The following is a 22,386-nucleotide window of genomic DNA, read 5'->3' as shown; positions in this document are numbered from 1 at the left end:
ACCGCCAACGTTCTGATCAGCAAGCCCTAGGCTCCGTGGTTTAACCCACAGCGGCACCTGTGTCCCAGGATGAGATGCTACACGGGGCCTAAAGTGATCCAGGAGCCCAGCCGTAAGGCAACCAGATAGAAGGGATGGCTGAAGGGATCCAGTAGCTGAAGACAACGCCTTGGAGAAAATTGAACTGGCTGGAGCTGAGGATCTGCTTCTGAGTGATTTCTCCACCCGCTCCCTGGAAGCCTGCTGTGGAAGAGGGAGTGCAGGATGAAAGGCCAGTGAAGGAGGAGGGGAGCCAACTGCAATGACTTGAACTTAGTGGCACATTGGATACAACCCAAGATTGTGCATGTATAGTAGGGAGAGGCAAACATTGGTACTTACCGTGATAAGTTCCTTCTCTGTAGGGAGAAGTATGATCCTGTATGGGTTGTCACTGCCCATCTCACCACTGGCAGGAAGTAACTGGTTTGTTGGTTTGTTTGTGGGGGGTTTTAGAGTATACCTGGGGCAGGGACAACCCCTTTATCTCCAGTTCAATTTGTGCTTAAGCAGGTAACTGTACAGTCAGGAATAAACAACTAACAGACTAAAAAAGAAGAAAACCAAATAGCTCGGAGCAGGAAATTCAGCAGTTCCAGTGGGACATACCTCTCTGTTGCCTGGACTCCCATCCCAAGCTTGCCGTGTAGGTAGGACTGGTGAAGAGGAGAAGGGGGACGCCGTCGCCACCACCAGTATGTGCTAAAGAGCAAGAGGGACGGGGAGATAGGAGGCCACTGAACATTGTGCGGAGGTACGTCTGGCCCCCTGGGCAACCCTCCATGCTCTGTGTTTGATGACCTCTCCCATGTACACAGCAGTACAGTGGACGCTTGGGCTGCGAACGTGATCCGTGCGGGATGCATGTTTGCAACCCGCAGCATTCGCAACCCGCAGCAGCACATCTGCTCACCCGCGGGTTGTGATTCGGTGCTTCGGCGCATGTACAAAGCGCGATTTAGGGCTTCTGCTCATGCGCAACCGCTGAAACCCGGAAGTAACCTGTTCCGGTACTTCCAGGTTTCAGCGGTCCGCAGTGGCGTAGCGTGGGAGGTGCAGGGGGGGGCGGCCGCACCAGGAGCAACATCTGGGGGTTATGGTTAGGGTGCACAAATCCACGGGTTAGGGGGTGCAAATTACTTGCCTTGCCCCGGGTGCTGACAACCCACGCTACGCCACTGGCGGTCAGGAACCCGAAAAAATGCAACCTGAGGTATGACTGTACCTGGGAGGGCCGGTTCATATTTCTCCCTACAGAGAAGGAACCTATCATGGTAAGTACCAGCGTTCACTTCTCCTATAGGAAGGGAAATACGATCCTGTGTGGGATGTATCTCAGCAGTTCCCAAATCAGGTGGGAGCCGCTGTGGGCCCTACCTCTTTGGTGTTAAACACCTGTTGAACCACTCGCCTCCCAAGGAGACCTCCGCTGAGGCGTAAGTGTCTAGCTTGTAATGACTCATGAAGGTGGAAGGCAAAGGTCAAATGGTTGCCCTGTATATGTCACACAGGTGTCACACATCTAAACCCTACAGGGGTTGTGATTCAGGTTGCAGAACCTTGCGTAATGTTTGTCTCCATTTGCTGATTCAAGGCAGGAGTTTATTGTGAATGGGCTTTATTCTTCTGGGTTGTTCTATTTTAAAATTCAAATTCAAAATTTTACTGCTGTAAGCCTCCCAGGAAAAGCTGCATATGAATATTGGGTGCTGTCCAATGCACTCCTTCTGCTAGTGTAATGACTTATGCTTGTGCAATGGAACATTTCCCCCTTTCCTACATTCCCCCCCCCATGTGCACTCTGTGCCTTCCCGTTTGCTCAGGCAGGTTGCAGGGAAACCCCAGAATAGATTTAGGGGGGCTGCAGGAGGGGTGGGGAGGAAAGGAACCCATTGCACTAACAGAATGAGTGACTTAGTGCTGCTTTGGATAGAAGTCATACGCTTATTTTTTTAAAAAATGAGAGTGCAATGAACGTATCCACATATGTGGTGGGGATATAGAATATTCAGAAGTTCTGGAAGCAAAAGTTCTCTGCCATGGAGATTGACATTATTGTTGGCAAACAGGTCACCTTGGATGCTAAATTGAGTCTCTCATCCATCTTGATTGGAGCTGAAGCTGGCCTTAAAGATAAAGGTAAAGGGACCCCTGACCGTTAGGTCCAGTCGCAGACGACTCTGGGGTTGCGGCGCTTATCTCACTTTATTGGCCAAGGGAGCCGGCGTACAGCTTCCAGGTCATGTGACCAGCATGACTAAGCCACTTCTGGCGAACTAGAGCGGCACACGGAAACACTGTTTACCTTCCCGCCCGAGTGGTACCTATTTATCCACTTGCACTTTGACGTATGTCAGGGAATTGACATCAGAGCGAAAAGCGGAGGCAGGGCTCCAGAGCGATGCCGGAGAGGGAACCAGTCGGGGGGAAGCAATTCAGCGTGACACCAATAGAGAGGAGAGGGAGATGGAGGAATCGGTGTCAGGGCTCCAAGACCCTTCAACCGAAACCAGCGGAGAGAGCGCTGGCACGCCCTTGCCGTCCCCTTACTTGCGCAGACGCGTTCCGCGCAGGGAACATAGGAGGAGACTTGGGGTCAAACAGCTTTTATGCTGGAAGAGATTCAAGAAACGCCCACTGACGGATTCTGCAAGTGACTAACAGGTCACGGAGGGCGAGCTCTAACCCTAAACATGGTTGAGCAAACGATCTAACTGAACTGGAGGCAATTTACGCACGAGTAACCCACCCATAACCATTACAACGTACTTTCGAACTGCTAGCTTGGCAGGAGCAGGGACTGAACAACGGGAGCTCACCCCGTTGCGGGGATTCGAACCGCCAACCTTCTGATCGGCAAGCCCTAGGCTCTGTGGTTTAACCCACAGTGCCACCCACATCCCACAATGCTAGCCTTACACCTCAACAAATAATTCTATACTTGCTGGTTGCTGCTCATCTAGGGATCTCTGGAGGAAGGATGCATCCTGTTATTCTCTGGATTGAGGGTTTTAGGAAATCCTGCTTATTACCATTTCCAAAAAACTGACTTATAAATTATGTGTTGCCAGGGATGAGATGGCCCCCTCTAGCTTCTGCTTGGGGTGATTTGTGATTGATATGACCAAACACTCTTATAGTTGGCACATTCCTACTAAAAGAGTTTATTTGGCAACATTTGTGATTATTTAATAAGTTACATATAAATATTAACCTTGTACCCCACCATGGAATATATTTTATGCTACTCATTCTTTTTTAAAGCTTTCTACGCGGGTGGCACTGTGGTCTAAACCATTGAGCCTAGGACTTGCTGATCAGAAGGTCGGCAGTTCGAATCCCCGCCAAGGGGTGAGCTCCCATTGCTCGGTCCCTGCTCCTGCCAACCTAGCAGTTTGAAAGCACATCAAATTGCAAGTAGATAAATAGGTACCGCTCCGGTGGGAAGGTAAATGGCGTTTCCGTGCGCTGCTCTGGTTCGCCAGAAGCAGCTTTGTCATGCTGGCCACATGCTGGCTGGCTCCCTCGGCCAGTAAAGCGAGATGAGCGCCGCAACCCCAAAGTCATTTGCGACTGGACCTAACGGTCAGGGGTCCCTTTACCTATGATCATTATTATTTTTATTCTGCTATTTTGTATTGCTCTTTTGACTGTTTTTATTCTTTTTTTTTTTACTTGATGTTTTGTTTGCTTGCTTTTGTTTACTGCATTTGCAAATCTCATTAAATAAAAACGAGTGTCTCTAAACCTGCATGACTAGCTCTTGACATCTTTGTGGTGCAGGGCATTCTTGGAGAACCAGGAGCAATATCTGTTCAGAACCCAGATGCCCCAGTCCTGCATTCTTCATATCCACACCACGTTCAGTGGATTTGATTTTATAACCATTTTCTTCTGTGAAGATTGTCCTTGGAGGAAAATAATAGGGGAAACTATCTTGTGTTTTCCAGAGTTCCTTCATCGCTCCTGAACACAAGAGCTCCATGATTGACCTAAAAGAGGTGAGTGTGGCTCAAGCCACCGTGTTTTCTGATTTCATGATCAAAAGCATGGTTTGCTCTTGAGGGATGTGTCCCCCTTGACTGTCTACAGTGCTGTTTGGCCAGGCAACCTCTCAGGGTATCAATGCTGCTCTCTGTTTTCACAGCACCATCAATATATTTTATTTTATTATTTCATAAGATTTATACACAGCTTGGTTGTTTAAAAAAAAAAGCAAAGCAGCTTTCAAAAAGACAAAACAAGAAAATCAATAATATTGTGCATTGTAACATACAACATACAAAAGTTAAAATACGAAACAGATTAAAGTTACCTCTACATTCTATACATCTGTTTTTAAGCAAGCACCAAAAAGAGCACAGCAAAGGCAACCTGCTTGATATCAATTGGCAGGGAGTTCCAAAGTACAGGCGCTGCAGGAAGGGTATTGTGTGGCCCCTGTAGCAGTGGCAATTCCAGCGATGGAAGTATAGACGGACAGGTCCCTGCTCCAAGGCTCAAAGAGGAAGCCACTCTCTTGCTTCGTCACTGATCACTAATGATGCTAATAATTTAGGATTATTAAACATCTATGGCCACATCCCCACTTGTCTGTTTGGCTGAGGTGAAGCATATCCTTAACAAAGATACAAGATTTGCTGCTTCATTTTTTGCGGGTGTTTTCGGAGTTACTTTTCTAAAAAATTATAATAACTTTGGCTTGTCAATATTTACTGACTTATTACAGTAAGCCCACAACACTCCCAGGGGTTACGTTCCAGGGATCACACCTTTAAGCCAAAATTGCAGTTGTATTGTTAAAACACATTGGGTTCAATGACAGTTGGGATTGCCAAAGTCTTTCCCCCCAGATGCACGACCCCTTTCTGCCCCACCCTTTTAAAAATTATTTTGCCAAGCATGTAAAACTGAATATGCACAGGCTTAATGTACTTGCTAATTATGTATATATTACATTTATGTCTCACTTTTTCCTCCAAGGAACTCGGGGTGTCATACGTGGTTCTCCTCCTAATTGTACCCTCACAGAAGACCCGCTAGGTAGCTTAGGATGAGAGCAAGTGACTGGTCCCCAATATCACACCCAAAGAGCTCAATGGCTGAGAGGGCGGGGATTCGAACTCTGGTCTCCCAGGGCCTAGTCTGACACTCTAACCACAGCACCACCACTGGCCTGTTGTCTGCGTGAAGTACCGTATTTTCCGCTCTATAAGGCGCACCAGACCACAAGACGCACCTAGTTTTGGGAGGAGGAAAACAAGAAAAAAAATATTCTGAATCTCAGAAGCCAGAACAGCAAGAGGGATCACTGCGCAGTGAAAGCAGCAATCCCTCTTGCTGTTCTGGCTTCTGGGATAGCTGCGCAGCCTGCATTCGCTCCATAAGACGCACACACATTTCCCCTTACTTTTGAGGAGGGAAAAAGTGGGTCTTATAGAGCAAAAAATACGGTACTCTTCCCGTACTTAGTGAGACTAAAGCACATTTCTGTGAAATCTTACAATGCGCAAACAGGGTGAAGGAGCAGGTCCCCAGCTGACAGGATGACAGAGTTGATGAGCAACAAAATCTCTGTGCCTCTGTCTCTCTCCTCTGTGCCCTGTCTCTGAGGGTCCGGGCAAGGGGCTTGCAAATCTATACCCAGCAGTGTGCCCCCTTGACCTTAATTGGTCCCACTTGACCTATTAAATCTAGCAGAGAGCCAGGGGCGGTGTCATGGACAGAGTGATGGAGAGAGACCAGGGTTCAAGTCCCCGCTCCACTGGCTGCAACCTCGGGGGCCAGTCACTCTTGCCCTTCAGCCTGTCCTACCTCACAGGATTGTTGTGGGGGTTCAATGAGGAGGTGGGAGAACCATGTATGCCACCTTGAGCTCCGTGGAGGGAAAGGTGGGATATAAATGCAATAAATAAATAAATGAAATAGATAGCAGAGGAAATATAACTGGTTGGGTCTAAAGCAGGGGTAGGCAATTTAAGGCCCGGGGGCCGGATGCGGCCCAATCGCCTTCTCAATCTGGCTCGCAGATGGTCCAGGAATCAGCGTGTTTTTACCTGAGTAGAATGTGTCCTTTTATTTAAAATACATCTCTGGGTTATTTGTGGGAACTGCCTGGTGTTTTTACATGAGTAGAATGTGTACTTTTATTAAAAATGCATCTCTGTGTTATTTGTGGAACATAGGAATTTGTTCATCCCCCCTCTGCCGCCGCCCCCGCCGCCCAAAATATACCCACCACATGGTCTGAGGGACGGTGGACCGGCCCACGGCTGAAAAAGGTTGCTGACCCCTGGTCTAAAGCGCGTGCACCCAGTGGCGGAGCTTTATGCTCTGGCACCGGGGGGTGGAGAGCAGGCAGGAGTGGGGCTGGTACACATCCTGGGGTGGGGCACGTCGCACGCAGGAGCGGGGCGTGCGTCCTGAGGGCATGGCGCACGCCCTGGGGGCAGGGTGCTCCACCTGCAGGGGCATGGCGCCCAAACGCAGGCGGGGTGCAGCCGCAATGGCACTCTTCCAGGATCGCGCTGCTGGGGGCGATGCGCTTCCCCCGCACTCCTCTCCCTCTGCCAGTGGCCCCACCCCCCTCCGGCTGGCTTTCTTGGTAGCCAATCAGAGAGAGGCTCCAGCCCTCTTGGGGGCACTTCTGAGGGGCTGCATCACCAGTATGAGTGTAGTGGTCAAGAGCAGTAGACTCGTAATCTGGTGAACCAGGTTCGCTTCCCCGCTCCTCCACATGCAGCTGCTGGGTGACCTTGGGCCAGTCACACTTCTTTGAAGTCTCTCAGCCCCACTCACCTCACAGAGTGTTTGTTGTGGGGAAGGAGAACGTTAGCCGCTTTGAGACTCTTTCAGGTAGTGATAAAGCGGGATATCAAATCCAAACACTACTTCTTCTTCTACAGACTCAGGTCTGGCTCAGCTGTCCATCACAGCCATAAAGCGCACTGGGTGTGACTTTGGGCAAACCAATGCCTCTCAGCCTAGCTTACCTCACAGTGTTGTTGTGGGGCCTCCTGCTGTCACCACGCCGCCGGAGCACGATTTCTGTTCTCATCCTGAAGCAAAGTTCTTAACCCGAGGTACTATTTCTGGGTTAGTGGAGTCTGTAACCTGAAGCGTATGTAACCTGAAGTGTATATAACCTGAGGTACCACTGTAATGGCATCTCCAGGTTGGGCTGAGAGAGACCCCTGCAAGACTGAAACCCCAGAGAGCCTTTGCTGCGCTGCCCGACAGTGTGGCCAGCACTGAGCTAGACAGACAAATGTCCTGATTCGGTGGAAGGCAGCTCCCAACGTTCCTTCCCAAAGTAGACGCATGCAACTTTACAGGGGAAATGAAAGCAGCAGATCGCCAGCACAAGGTCGTTTTGGCTGCTGAAAGAAGACCCAGCGGACGATGCAAACGGTGCCAAATCTCTCCCCCATAGACAGATCCAGGAGGGATGTAGCAAAACAGACCAAACTGATGCCCAAGGAGATCTGAGGCGTTCCCAGGAAGGTCACAGAGGGAGACGTTTAAAAGCTGAGAAGCCTCAGAAGCTAATTGAGCCTTTGAAACATGAGAAGCGGAGTGCATGGCAGAGAAAGGTGCTGAGGCAGCAAAAACTCTGGTGCTCAGCATCTAAGCAGCAGGGAGTGAGGGACTGATACCTCTCTCTGTCATCTCTAGAGGAGCCTGGTGCTGAGTCAGAGAGAAGGACAAAGAGAGTTAAGGTTGGGCTCTGGCTGGCAGGGGTCGGGAAACACAGTGGGGCTCTGCTTCCCATGGAGACCAGGCCAGTCAGGAGCCACAGCCCCCCCATACATTCACAGCCCTGCTGTACCACCGAAGTGGTTTAACTGTCAATCCTTCTTCTTACCAGGGAAGTCTGGGAATTGTAGCTCTGTGAAGGGAATAGGGAGTCTCCCATCACCTCTCAGCACCCTGGACCAAATACAGCTCCCAGGATGCTTTGGGGGGGGAGCCATGACTATTCAAAGTTGTCCAGAAGCACTTAAGAACATAAGAAGAGCCTGCTGGATCAGGCCAATGGCCCACCCAGTCCAGCATCCTGTTCTCACAGTAGCCAAGTTTGGGAATGTTCAGGGATTCAGGAGAGGATATATTGTCTGATAATAGCCTTTCCAACTTGTGTTAAAAAGTCCGACAATTTAGCAGAGCAACATTCCCCTTTTTAAACTTCCACAGCGGATGCCTTTGCTCAGGCTCCCTAAAGCCTCTAAAATAAGTGACCTGGTCATTTCCCCTTTAGGTCCTCATAAAAGAAATCTCAGGTTAAGAACTTAATTCGTTCTGGAGGTCCGTTCTTAACCTGAAACTGTTCTTAACCTGAAGCACCACTTTAGCTAATGGGGCCTCCCACTGCCGCTGCGCCGCTGGAGCACGGTTTCTGTTCTCATCCTGAAGCAAAGTTCTTAACCTGAAGCACTATTTCTGGGCTAGCAGAGTCTGTAACCTGAAGCGTCTGTAACCCAAGGTACCACTGTAGACACAACACAGTCTTCTATAAAAGTATAAAATAATTTACTCACTCACATTCTGTTCACAGATGGATCCCAGAAGGCAGACTTAAGTTACAAAAGTAATATACCTGGAAACTATCCCATAAGGAGACAGCTCCTTTGTCTTCTCTTGGCTAGAAGCCAAGAAAGCATCTTAGGCTAAGCAGATGTTGCTTCTTCGGCGAATGTAGTCAAAGAGAGAGAGATGGCAACCTCCGCTGAGGTATTTTGTTACCTGCATAGGTGAGGTCACGCCCACCTCTGGTCACATGTAGAGGAAGTCTGTCCCAGCCTAGGAGGAAACAGGAAGTTCCAACTGGCTGGTCCAGACACCCCCTTTTTATGTCCACTCTAGGGATGTTGTACTTGACTGCTCTGTGTTTCACACCCCACACCAAGCAGATGCCCCAAAAGGAAACCTGCAAGCAGGATTTGAGCCCAAAAGCAACTCTCCCCTCCTGCCCTTTCGAGCTATTGGTATCTGGAAGCATCACTGCCTCCCACTGTGGAAGAAGAGCAGAGCCACCAACAGCCCTCTCCTCCTTCACAAATGTGTCTGATCCTCCTTTAAAGCTACTCAGGTTGGTAGCCATCTCTGACTCCTGTGGCAAGGAGTTCCACTGCGTAAAGAAGTCCTTCCTTTTATCTGTCCCAAATCTCCCAACATTCAGCTTCATTGGATGTGCACTTTTCAATTTATGGTGTAGAAGTGACCTCCGTTGGCACCCCTGCTTCTCAGAAAGAGCATTGCAGCAAATGTCCCCGTCCGTTGGACAGGGGACCAGGGGCTACTGATTTGCAAGTGTTCATATGTGTGTGCATCCTTCCTGCAGTCCATCTCAATCCTTTCACCTGGTGCAGATGACCCAGGGCCCTCCAGGTGTTGTAGTCCAACTTTTGTAGTCCTTTCTGCTTTCTGCCAGGGTACCTGCTCCTTTAAAGGTAAAGGTAAAGGGACCCCTGACTATTAGGTCCAGTTGCGGATGACTCTGGGGATGTGGCGCTCATCTCGCTTTATTGGCCGAGGGAGCCAGCGTACAGCTTCTGGGTCATGTGGCCAGCATGACTAAGCCGCTTCTGGCGAACCAGCGCAGCGCACAGAAACACCGTTTACCTTCCCGCCAGAGCAGTACCTATTTATCTACTTGCACTTCGTGCTTTGGAACTGCTAGGTGGGCAGGAGCAGGGACCAAGCAACGGGAGCTCACCCTGTCATGGGGATTCGATCTGCCAATCTTCTGATCGGCAAGCCCTAGGCTTAACCCACAGTGCCACCCGCATCCTTTCTGCTTTCTGTAGTCCTTTCTGCTGTCTGCCAAGGCACCTGCATGTTTAACAACCGTTAAAAAAAACCCCAACATCCAACAGGTGCTTCATTTGTGTCCCTGTGTGTGGCAAAGGAGATCTGACACCGTGGTTGCTACAAGGAGATGTGTTGTAGCAACAGCAGCTTCCGGAGTGAGCTGGGCAGCAGGTCACCACTGCAATCAGGTGCCAACACCTGCCCTGCCCACAGGAGAGTTGTGGCTTGCCCTCATGCACTTTAGGGTCCAGCTGGCATTGCGTCCCATTAGCAGTTGACTCTGTTGGCGATGGAGCCGGCAGATGTGATGCAAAGCCCTTTGGAGCCTCTTCCGGGAGGACAGGTGAGCACACCTGTTTGCTTTGCGGTTCCGGAGTTTGTGCCGTACCTCTGGAGGTTGCTGTTTGGAGTGACAGGCGCCTGGCAACCAGTGGAGAGGCTTGTTAATCTGATCTCTGCCAGAGGATCCTTTATTTCTGCCCCCCATGGGATGGCGTGAGGCACATCCAAAGCACTCAGATGGCACTGTATTACCGCCCCTTCTCTGCAACAGTGAGTATTTGGGGCTGCAGAAGGAGGAAGTAGAATCCTCACAGTCTTTCTTTGACTTTGGGATTCTTGTGGCTGGGGCTGAACAAACCATTTCTGCTGCAATCCTATGTACTTCCATGAGAGGAAATCCGGCTGAGCTCTGTAGTTGCTTCCCTCTGATTTGTCATATATAGTGAGAGCCTGTTCTACCCTGCAAGTCTGTTGCTATCTACCTTCACATTTGTTTAGTGCGAATTAGTGTTACATGCCCTTCCCTGTAGGGGCTGTATTTGCAGTAACAGCAAAGGGGATTTGCTTTAATTTAGCATGACACTGAGTATTGTTTGTTTGTTTATTTAATAATATTTATATTTATATTTATATTTATATTTATATTTTTATATATGCTATTTGATTTAAAAAAAACACACATCGAAACGGTTTACAAAAAGTTAAAACAAGAAAACAAGAAAAAATTGACACAATTCTTTAAAACGTAGAAAAGTTAAATATTAAAACAGATTAAAATTCATTCACATCAACTTTCTCAGCATCTGGATGGGCTGGTCTAAACAAGGGTGTTTTTAGCAGGTACCAAAACGAGCACAGCAAAGGCGCCTGCTTGATATCAATAGGCAGGGAGTTCCAAAGTAACTAAATGATCAAGTGTCTTTCTACTGTTGGATGATAGATTGATAAATGGATGGATAAGCAGAGCATAGAAAGGAGAAGTAGATTCCTGTGAGGGCTGGGTTGAAATGACATTATTAATTATGGTTATTATTATTTGCTTGTATCCAAGTGGCACTTAAGTCTCTGGCTCTGTCGGTGCAAGGATTTGCCCTTGCACGCCACCCGCCTCATGCAGCTTCCCTGTGAAGAGCGATTTATTGTACTGTAAAACCACTTTGAGAACTGTAGTTCTGTGAAGGGAATCAGGCAACAACCCTCAGCACCCTCAAACTACAGCTCCCAGCCATGCCTGTTCATAAAGTGGTAGGATCCTGCTTTAGCAGTATAGTGCAGAAGGGGCCTAGGTGACCTTGCAGCAGTCACAATCCCTCTGTTTTATCTACCTCACAGGGCTGTTGAGGGAGCAGGAGGGAGGGGAAAGAACCATATAAGTTGCCTCAAATTTCTCAGAGGAAAAGTGGGAGGAAAGCACAACAATTCCCTGAGATTCTGGTGATGGAGTGGCAGCCATCTGCCAACTGCCATCAGCACACAGCCATACCAAAGTGCTGCAAAACTGCCAGCCACCTGCTACCAAGCCAGTGTTGGAGACTTCAGAATCCAGACCAGAATGGAAAAATCCAGGCAGCAATATTTTTAAAAGGAGTTTTATTGACTTTGGTTTATTTGTCAGACAAGCAAAGCAAAGTGGGTACATTCAGCAAAAATGAGAGAATGCCCCCGAACACCAGGGGCAGACAGTTTTTATCCCCTTAGGCAAAGCAAAGTTCAGCCCCTTCACCCACCCCCTTAAACATTCCCCTTTATGCATATTCATTGAAGCTCAACCAATTAAAGAATTGATGGTGGCCCTTCGGTTCCAAGCTGCATTATCCACTAGGTGGCGCTGCGAGCTTATAATCCTCTTGATCTATTTGCAATTCCTTGTAAAACCACATTGACCATCCGTGTTCTCACCTTATTTTGTGGTGGGCTACATCTTCCTGTTGTTCGCTCTATTCTTGGTGTGTTTACTGGAATTGGGTCAACGACTAGAGCAGGTGTGAAGTGCTCTGACCACATTTGCTGCATTTACAAAAATGCTGTGTGCAGGCAGAGGAGAGAAATAGCTTTTAGCTTTTAGCTTGCTTCTTATAAAATAGCTTCAGTCTGGCTCTCCAAAGTGGACCCAGGTGGACCCTTGGTCCTCACTCCTTCACCAGGTTCAGGGTCCTTGTATTAATTTACAAAGCCCTTAACAACTTAGGTCCAGGATACCTCAGGGACTGCCTAAACCCTTATACCCCCAGCTTGATCACTCAGATCACTTGCAGGAGGCGTCGTGAGGCGTGTTTGACAACAATGAGCAATAGAGCCTTTAGTGTCATTGGCCCGGTCCTGTGGAACTGTCTGCCACTAGAGCAGGGGTAGGCAACCTAAGGCCAGGGGGCCAGATGCGGCCCAATCGCCTTCTAAATCTGGCTCGCAGTCCAGGAATCAGCGTGTTTTTACATGAGTAGAATGTGTGCTTTTATTTAAAATGCATCTCTGGGTTATTTGTGGGGCCTGCCTGGTGTTTTTACATGAGTAGAATGTGTGCATCTCTGGGTTATTTATGGGGCATAGGAATTCGTTCACATATTATTATTTTTTCAAAATATAGTCCGGCCCACCACATGGTCTGAGGGACGGTGGACTGGCCCACGACTGAAAAAGGTTGCTGACCCCTGCCCTAGAGATGCCTTCTGTGCCTTCTGTGCCAACTTTTAAACACTTGATGAAAACAGGCCTGAGCAGGCAATTAAGACTAGGACTATCTGCCATGGTTAACTGATATTTGTTTTGAACTTTCTATTGGCTTTTTATGGTATTACGGTGGTACCTCTGGTTAAGAACTTAATTCGTTCTGGACGTCTGTTCTTAACCAGAAACTGTTCTTAACCTGAGGTACCACTTTAACTAATGGGGCCTCCCACTGCCGTGCCACCGCCGCACAATTTCTGTTCTCATCCTGAAGCAAAGTTCTTGACCCGAGGTACTATTTCTGGGTTAGCGGAGTCTGTAACCTGAAGCGTCTGTAACCCGAGGTACCACTGTATTGTATGTTTTGGTTGCTGTAAAGCAGATTGACTTTTTTAAAATGATATAGAGCAGTGTTTCCCAACCTTAGTTCTCCAGCTGTTTTTGGACTACAACTCCCATCATCTCTAGCTAGCAAGACCAGTGGTCAGGGATGATGGGAATTGTAGTCTGAAAACAGCTGGAGACCCAGGGTTGGGAAACACTGATATAGAGGTATATATATATATATATATATATATTAAGAATATTTATTAAAGTTTTCAATAATAATACCATAAAAATCAAAAAGAAAAAAGAAAAGAAAAATAACAAAAATACAAAAATGAAAATAATTAAAAGAACACAAAATTTATATTACTTATTTCCATTAACTTATTTCCCAGACCTCCTCATACCTCCCTTTTTTGTATTCCAATTCAAATTGTTAGTTCAGCAAATGCTTATCAATAAATTTTAACCTAATTCTAAACCTTATTTTCCATATTCTCTTAGGGCATTACACTTAGTTTCTATCCAACATCATTCTAACATTCATTAATTTTGCAATGTTTCTGTAAATAATCTTTAATTTTTTTCCAATCTTCTTCCGCCGACTCATTTCTGCCAATCCCATATAGTCCATCACCTTCACCTGCCATTCTTCCAGAGTGGGTAGATCCTGTGTCTTGATATAGAGGTATATAGACACAAACAAACAAACAAATAAAGCACAACTGCTGAGGGGGGGGGGGAGTATGAAGGCACCACACTGACGGCTACAGCCTTCACCTGACGGTTTTCTTTAGTGACTGTCTTCTGTTTCGCAGATAAACCCAGATGAGTTGCCGCCCCACGATGCTGTGATGGAGATTCTCCCAGAGAAGCGTTCCAGGTAGGGTGGGCCGATGAATTGACAGGAGGGCAACCTCTAGGAAAAGGGGGAGGGGCAACCCAATCCATCTCCATTTAAAGGCAAACTCACTCAAATCACACAAAGAATTGGAGAACCAAAGCAGAGCCATCCTTCAAAACCTGCACATTCTTCAGATTTTGAAGTCCAATTCTCCAGCCCAGTAATGTGTACAAAAACAGGGGCAAATTGAGAATTTAAATGCATAAATTAGTGAAATGACATACAAAATGCATTATATCAGTAAAAATGGTTTTGCAAAAATTAGGGTAAATTTGCAGTAAAATGTTGATGCAGTTTGATGAGGACCTTTTTTTAAAATGCAAACTGGTGCATAGCTGTCAACCTTCCCCTTTTTTGTGGGAAATTCCCTTATTCCAGCGCCGTTTCCCGCTGCTATCCCGGATTGTTAGATATCCCGTAGACTGTCCCCGGGACAGGTGAGGCTGCTGATGCCTTATTTTCGAGGCTGCTGATCCCTTATTTTCAAATCTGAAAGCTGACAGCTATGAACTGGTGTGGAAAGGCAGGGAAATGAGAAACTGACAGAAACAAAAAATGACACACAGGCAACTCCCCATTGGCGTGCACTCTATTTCCACGTGACCGTGCACATGTGTGGTACAGGGAAACCGGAAGTGGATCCCGGAAATGGGGAGCACTCCTGGCTCACGAGGTGACCCTCCCCAGAGCCCAAAGAGGGCATCCTCTTCAGGCTCTGGGGAGGGGTCTCCTCGCAAGCAGGAGGCCTTTCCATCTAACAGCTGACATGCGGGGAAGCGCAGCTGCGGCTGCTTTCCTGCACATCAGCTGGGCAAGCTATGTTGTCCCTCTGGCTCATGCGGCTCTGTGGACCAGCAAAGCTGAGTTGATACAGGCGACTCCCCATTTCACTGGTGTGCAGGGGGGGTTCAGAACGTAACCCCCGTGTAAATGGAGAGTCGTTTGTATTTGACCATCTCTAGGGATGCGGGTGGCACTGTGGGTTAAACCACAGAGCCTAGGACTTACCGATCAGAAGGTCGGCAGTCTGAATCCCCGCGACGGGGTGAGCTCCCGTTGCTCGGTCCCTGCTCCTGCCCACCTAGCAGTTCGAAAGCACGTCAAAGTGCAAGTAGATAAATAGGTACCGTTCTGGCAGGAAGGTAAACGGCGTTTTTGTGCGCTGCTCTGGTTCGCCAGAAGCGGCTTAGTCATGCTGGCCACATGACCCGGAAGCTGTATGCCAGCTCCCTCCGCCAGTGAAACGAGATGAGCGCCGCAACCCCAGAGTCGTCCGCGACTGGACCTAATGGTCAGGGGTCCCTTTACCTTTACCTGGGTTGTATCTTTGTCACAGACCCAACTGAGAGTTGTGGGCCAAACTGTTTGATAAACACACTTTAAAAGAATAGGAAGAAGAAGAAGACTTTAGTTGGTTGTTTTATTTCTGAAGCAGGAGGGGAAGCCTCAGGGCCCTGATCTAGAATGTTCTTCCCATCCAGATTGGCCGATTCCTTGCTGAGTGCCCCACCCCCACCCCCAGGACAGGTATTAGCCCCTAGGTGTGTTGCTCATTGCAAAATGCACATTCCTGGTCCAAATGTCAGGGTTCTGGAGTCAGATAATTCCTTAGCCTGTGTGTGTGTGTGTGTAAGGCCACAATCCGCCTGCCTTCGTCACAGAGTTCCCGCCATACAAATGATCCCTTCACTTGGAAGGCCCAAGGAAGATATTCCCAGTACTGACTTATACCTTGTTCTGCCTTTGACAGGCCCATCGTCGAGGAGGTCCCAGATCCGGTAAGAGATCTAAAGGATTCCTGTTCATTTTATGCTTTTAGGAAGGGTGAGATTGGGAAGGTGCAGTAAATGAATGCAGAGGGCTGAGGTGAAGCAGCAGGTGTGTATCTGTTTTGGAACAAATGACCCATTTTGCCATATGGGGCCCATTAGGTTCAACAATAAAAACAAATTTGACCCATTTTCACATGCTAACCTTACTTTGTGGGGGAACCGCATGCTAAGAATTGCAAAAAAGATGGTAATATGGAAAAGTTGGGTGGAAACAGGTGTACTGACATTGGACCAACTGGGTAGTGACACCCACCCTGTGGAACACCCAGATGTCAAGGAAATAAACAACTACAGTGGTACCTCGGGTTAAGTACTTAATTCGTTCCGGAGGTCCATTCTTAACCTGAAACTGTTCTTAACCTGAAGCACCACTTTAGCTAATGGGGCCTCCTGCTGCTGCTGCGCCGCCAGAGCACGATTTCTGTTCTCATCCTGAAGCAACTATTTCTGGGTTAGCAGAGTCTGTAACCTGAAGCGTATGTAACCTGAGGTACCACTGTATCTGACTTTTAGAAGACATCTGAAGGCAGCCCTGTTTAGGGAAGTTTTTTAATGGCTGATGTTTTATTGCTTTTTAAATATTTTGTTGGAGGCTGCCCAGCGTAGCTGGGGGAACCCAGCCAGATGGGCGGGGTATAAATAAATTATTATTATTACCCTTTAATCAATGGATTGATGATATGACAACCTATGAACAGACTGTTTACAGGCACAGACTCTGTTTGGATAAATAGGATAACATTTGGACAGAGTTATGGCACTTTCTAGAATCATAGAATTGTAGAGGGGGTAGGAACCCGGCGGGTCCTCTAGTCTAACCCCTTGCAATGCAGGAACCTCAGCTAAAGTATCCCTGGCAGATGGCCATCCAAACTCTGCTTAAAAACCTCCTAGGAAGGAGAGTCCCCCACCTTTTGAGGGAGTTCATTCTACTGTTAAATGACTCTACCACCAGAATGTTCTTCCTGATGTTTAGCTAGAATCTCCTTTCTTATCATTTGAATCCGTCGGTTTGGAACCTCTGCACAGAGTAGCAGAAAACAAGCTGGCCTCACCCTCCACATGGCAGCCCTTCAGATATTTGAAGATAGTTCCATCTTGACACTACCTACAAGGAAAGACAGTGTGTTCCCAAGAGGGGTTTACGAAAAGATAAAACAATAAAACCAAGGGGGGGAATACAACAACAGTTGAAAATCTGCCCCTAGTTTAAATGCTGAAACAGTTGAAATTCACGTCAACTTTCTAAGCATTTGGGTAGGTTTGTCTAAACAAGAATGTTTTTAGCAGGCGCTGAAAAGAATACAGGGAAGATTGTGCTGAGTTGAGTTGTGCTGTGTTGTGTGCGATGTGCCTATGGAAATCTTTGAGAGAACGTGAAGCTATTGGAAGCTTTTTAAAACAAATCTATTAAAAGAAAGATGCTGCCCTCTGCAGCAAAGAAGTAGATTTGCTGAAACACCCTAGCCAGCTAATAAATAAGCCTTCGCAATGTTCCCATGCTACAACTCACTGTCCTTTGGCGATACTGTCAGGGACTGATGGGTATTAGGCTTGGTATTTAATTTCTATCCCACTTCTTCTCCCAAACACCAAACTTGTAAAACAATGCCTTTTTTAAAAAAACATATTTAAAGCACACCATACATTTAGAGCACATGGCATCCCCTTCCAGGAATCCTGGAAACTGTAGTTTGTTAAGGGTGCTGGGAATTGTAAAGGAGCTCCGCATTGTCTGAAGAGGTGCCATTTCATGGAGGAGGAAATTTTGAAGGCCACTAGCACTGATGGCTCTGCTCTGCCTCTACAGTCGGAGGCACTAAATGCTTCTGGAAACAACAGGGAGTGAGAGGGCTCTTGTGCTCAGATCCTCCTTATGGGTCTGCCACTGGCATCTGGTTGGCCACTGTGAGAACAGGGTGCTGGACTAGATGGATCACTGGCCTGATCCTGCAGGCTCTTCCTACGTCTCTTTCCTCTCCATTTGGCAGCCTGTAAGCAAGCACCCTAGGGACGCAGGTGGCACTGTGGTCTAAACCACTGAGCCTAGGACTTGCCGATCAGAAGGTCGGCAGTTCAAATCCCCACAACGGGGTGAGCTCCCATTGCTCGGTCCCTGCTCCTGCCAACCTAGCAGTTCGAAAGCACGCCAAAGTGCAAGTAGATAAATAGGTACCAGTCTGGCAGGAAGGTAAATGGCATTTCCGTGAGCGGCTCTGGTTTGCCAGAAGTGGCTTAGTCATGCTGGCCACATGACCCGGAAGCTGTCTGCGGACAAACGCCAGCTCCCTCGGCCTATAGAGCAAGATGAGTTTGCAATCCCAGAGTCATCTGCAACTGGACCTAACGGTCAGGGGTATCTTTAGATAAAGGTAAAGGGACCCCTGACCAGTAGGTCCAGTCGTGGCCGACTCTGGGGTTGTGGCGCTCATCTCGCTTTATTGTCCAAGGGAGCCAACGTACAGCTTCCGGGTCATGTGGCCAACATGACTAAGCCGCTTCTGGCAAACCAGAGCAACGCACGGAAATGCCGTTTACCTTCCCACCGGAGTGGTACCTATTTATCTACTTGCACTTTGACGTACTTTCAAACTGCTAGGTTGGCAGGAGCAGGGACCAAGCAACGGGAGCTCACCCCGTTGCGGGTATTTGAATCGCCAACCTTCTGATCGGCAAGTCCTAGGCTCTGTGGATTAACCCACAGCGCCACCCACGTCCCACCTAATAGTTAAGGGTACCTTTACCTTTTAAGCAAGCACCCTACTGGGCACCCATCCATTCCCCTGCCAGGGGGCTGAGGCCTTCAGCTCTGAGTCATATCAGGATACTGCCATGCACAGTGATTTCCAGCAGGCTTCCTCGTCACCCGTCAGAAGGACAGGCATTATCCCCCTCTCCAGAATTCCAGGCAGTCAATCTCCCTGTTCTGCAAACAAACAAACCAAGCTTATCTCTTGGCATCCCATTGAAAGCTGGGGCAAGGCTAGGTGCCTGTGAGGTCAGCAGTTTGGCATGGAGGCAACTCTGTCATGGCCATCCCCGTCCCCAAGTGCCCTCTCACCCCCACTGCCAAGGGAAACTGCTGCTCACATTTGGATTACTGCCTCCCATTTGCTTGATCTGCCCCAACAGAAGCATTTGCCTGGCAGGAAATTTGGATGCTATTTAGTGTGAGGCATGGGGAAAGGATTTGCATTTCAAGGGAAAGCTGCTTAATCAGTCATTTTGGGGGGCTTCTGGGTCCACTCCTGTCACTTGAGGCTCAAGTAGCCTCGGTGGCACAGATTGCCGTAACTTTGACTGGTGGCCCAGCTGCACCCCTATTTGGACAGGGGTTGCCTAACTTAGGTTGTCTGTGCTCTGATGACCGCCAGGATCAATTACTGCAATGCATTGGGCATAGGGCTGCCTTTGAAAACAGTTCAGAGACTACAGCTGGTGCAGAATTCTGTAGCCAGAGTGCTGACCAGGGCAGGGCAGTCCGAGGATGTTAAAGCAATTCTGGTACAGCTGCACTTGCCACCAGTTAGTTTCTCAGCTCAGTTCAAAGGGCTGGTTTTGACCCATAAGGCTTCACATAGCTCAGGACTCTGGTACTTTAAGGACTGCCTCTCCCCACATGAACTAGCCTGGACCTTGAATTTGGCATCTGAGGCCCTTGTCTGTGTGCTCCCTCCACGGCAAGTGCAGAGGATGGAGACATGAGAATGGGCCTTTTCAGTGCTGGCCCCCCAGAGAGGCACATACCTTCACCATCTCCTTTTTATCACCCTCTTTCACTGGCCAGAATGTGCTAGACCTGCCTTTGATAGGAATGAATGTGGTTTTAGGTTTTTATTTTTGTTTCATGCTGGTTTTAATCTTTGTGCTATTTTGTAAGTTGCTTTGGGTTGCCTTTTATTAATGTGTCACGTTAGGGGAAAATGATTTGCTTAAATGTGTGTATATGGCAAAATTGCATAAAAACATCTGTATATTAGCAGAAATTTGCTGATGAGTTTGCCAAGTGATGTGGAGATCTGAACTTAAGGCTGGGAAAATTAGAACACTGACAGACTTGCCCGTCCCTATTTAGGGCCAATTTGGAATTTATTCTAATCCAGGAGGATCTCCCCCCCAAAAATACTTTTTATTGCTTTTTTGTAACAACAACAAATAAAAAAACCCTCTTACATTCCAAAATTTGTATGTCTTCATATCTACCCTGCTCCTTATTGCGCCCGGACTTCCTTCCATCCCTTCAATGGTTTTATGTCTCAAATCTTTTCTTACAGTTTCTTATCTACACTCCATCCACATCACAAGATTTCCATTAATCCTGCTACAGTTTTTAAATTCTTACAATTACTCCGTATATATTCAACAAATTTACTCCAATCCTTTTCGAACTTTGCTTCTGTTTGGTTCCGAATCTTCTAAGTCAATTTCGCCAATTCTACGTATTCAAACATTTTTGTCTGCCACTCCATTAAAGTTGGGATTTATTGGGATTTCCATTTCTGAGCCACTAAGATTCTAGCAGCGCTCGTTGCGTACTTGAATAGTTTGTAGTCTTCCTTTTTTAATTCATCCCCTGTTATCCCTAGCAAAAATGCTTCCAGGAGGATCTCAGTTTCCGGCACCAACATTTGGGATCTGTGTAAGAACACAAAGCTTGCACTTTGCCTCTCCCATATCTGCTTTTGCGCCTACATGCTTTCTATAGCCGGATGGGTCACTATCTTCATTCGGAGAAAAGCTGCAGGTGATTGGGAAAGCATCTTGCGCTGTGTGGGCGGGAGGACAAGGTCCCTCTGCTGCAATTCTGCTGACCTTTTTGTGTGCAAACCACTTGCCTTTTTGCTGAGAGACAAGCAGGGTGGCTTGGAACAAGCAGGCAAGGTCACTCTCGTACTGCGGGGCAGGATCTCGCTGAACCAAAACAGCTGTTGACATGGGAGGAAGTTGGCGTGTGCAATCTGGCCAAGGTTAGAGGGGGTTGGGGAGGAGAATCCTTTTTCGATTGCTTACCTCATGAAAACATAGGACGAGCCCTGCAGCTTGATCAGGCCAAATGCTTGTCTTGTTCTCATAGTGGCCAGCTGGATGCAACAGCCGTGCTTCCCTGTCTTGTGATTACTAGCAAATGCCATTCAGAGGCATACCACCTCCCATAAAGGTAAAGGGACCCCTGACTGTTAAGTCCAGTCTAGGATGACTCTGGGGTTGCGGTGTTCATCTCGCTTTAAGGCCGAGGAAGCCGGCGTTTGTCCACAGCCAGCTTTCTGGGTGATGTGGCCAGCATGACTAGACTGCTTCTGGTGCAATGGGACACCGTGATGGAAACCAGAGAGCACAGAAACGCCGTTTACCTTCCCGCCAGAGCGGTAACTATTTATCTACTTGCACTGGCGTGCTTTCGAACTGCTAGGTTGGCAGGAGCTGGGACAGAGCAACAAGAGCTCACCCCGTCATGGGGATTCAAACTGCCGACCTTCCGATCGTCAAGCCCAAGAGGCTCGGTGGTTTAGACCACAGCGCCACCCACATCCTGACATACCAACTTATATCACCATAAAAAGGTAAAGGGACCCCTGACAGTTAAGTCCAGTTGTGAATGACTCGGGTTGTGGCGTTTATCCACTCCACAGACAGTTTTTTCGGGTCATGTGGCCAGCATGACTAAGCTGCTTTTGGTGAACCAGAGCAGTGCACAGAAACGCCATTTACCTTCCCGTCGGAGTGGTACCTATTTATCTACTTGCACTTTGACATGCTTTCGAACTGCTAGGTTGGCAGGAGCAGGGACTGAGCAAAGGGAGCTCACACCGTCGCGGGGATTCAAACCTCCTACCTTCTGATCGGCAAACCCTAGGCACAGTGGTTTAGACCACAGCGCCACCCACGTCCCAAACCACCTCCCATACTGGAGGCAATAAGTGGTCACTCTGACCAGCAGCCACTGATGGCCTGATCCTCCATGAATTTGTCTAACCAACCACAAGTTTCAGAAATCAGACCCAGGCTGAAATCAACACATGTCAGCCACTGATGACAAGAGCTACTACAGATGGATCCTCCTCATGACTCGAACAATGAAAAGACATGATGAAAAACCATTTCATCAAAATGTTTAAATAAACATCCATAATCCCAGCAGAGACATCACCTTGCCAACAAAGGTCCGTATAGATAAAGCTATGGTTTTCCCAGTAGTGATGTATGGAAGTGAGAGCTGGACCATAAAGAAGGCTGATCGCCGAAGAATGGATGCTTTTGAATTATGGTGCTGGAGGAGACTCTTGAGAGTCCCATGGACTGCAAGAAGAACAAACCTCTCCATTCTGAAGGAAATCAGCTCTGAGTGCTCACTGGAAGGACAGATCCTGAAGCTGAGGCTCCAATACTTTGGCCACCTCATGAGAAGAGAAGACTCCCTGGAAAAGACCCTGATGTTGGGAAAGATGGAGGGCACAAGGAGAAGGGGACGACAGAGGACGCGATGGTTGGACAGTGTTCTCGAAGCTACAAACATAAGTCTGACCAAAC

General features: G+C 47.9%; 1 protein-coding gene across 6 annotated transcripts in view; it reads left to right on the top strand.

Annotated features, from left to right (window-relative positions):
* The window catches only part of CCDC33 (coiled-coil domain containing 33), a 203,543-nt gene that overhangs the window by 168,456 nt on the left and 12,701 nt on the right, over positions 1-22,386 (top strand). For 5 of the 6 annotated variants that reach the window (XM_083698199.1, XM_083698200.1, XM_083698203.1 and 2 more), the window contains 3 exons: positions 3,990-4,040; positions 13,941-14,005; positions 15,777-15,804. In XM_083698199.1, coding sequence (XP_083554325.1) covers positions 3,990-4,040; positions 13,941-14,005; positions 15,777-15,804 — 144 coding nt within the window. The remainder of the gene's footprint in view (positions 1-3,989; positions 4,041-13,940; positions 14,006-15,776; positions 15,805-22,386) is intronic. The other variant, XM_083698202.1, reaches the window with a different exon arrangement.

The sequence above is a fragment of the Podarcis gaigeae genome, assembly GCF_964106915.1.
Source record: "Podarcis gaigeae genome assembly, chromosome: 9".
NCBI classification, from domain to species: domain Eukaryota; kingdom Metazoa; phylum Chordata; class Lepidosauria; order Squamata; family Lacertidae; genus Podarcis; species Podarcis gaigeae.
Note: the sequence above shows the minus strand (reverse complement) of the source record. Positions and strands in the feature narration are given on the sequence as shown.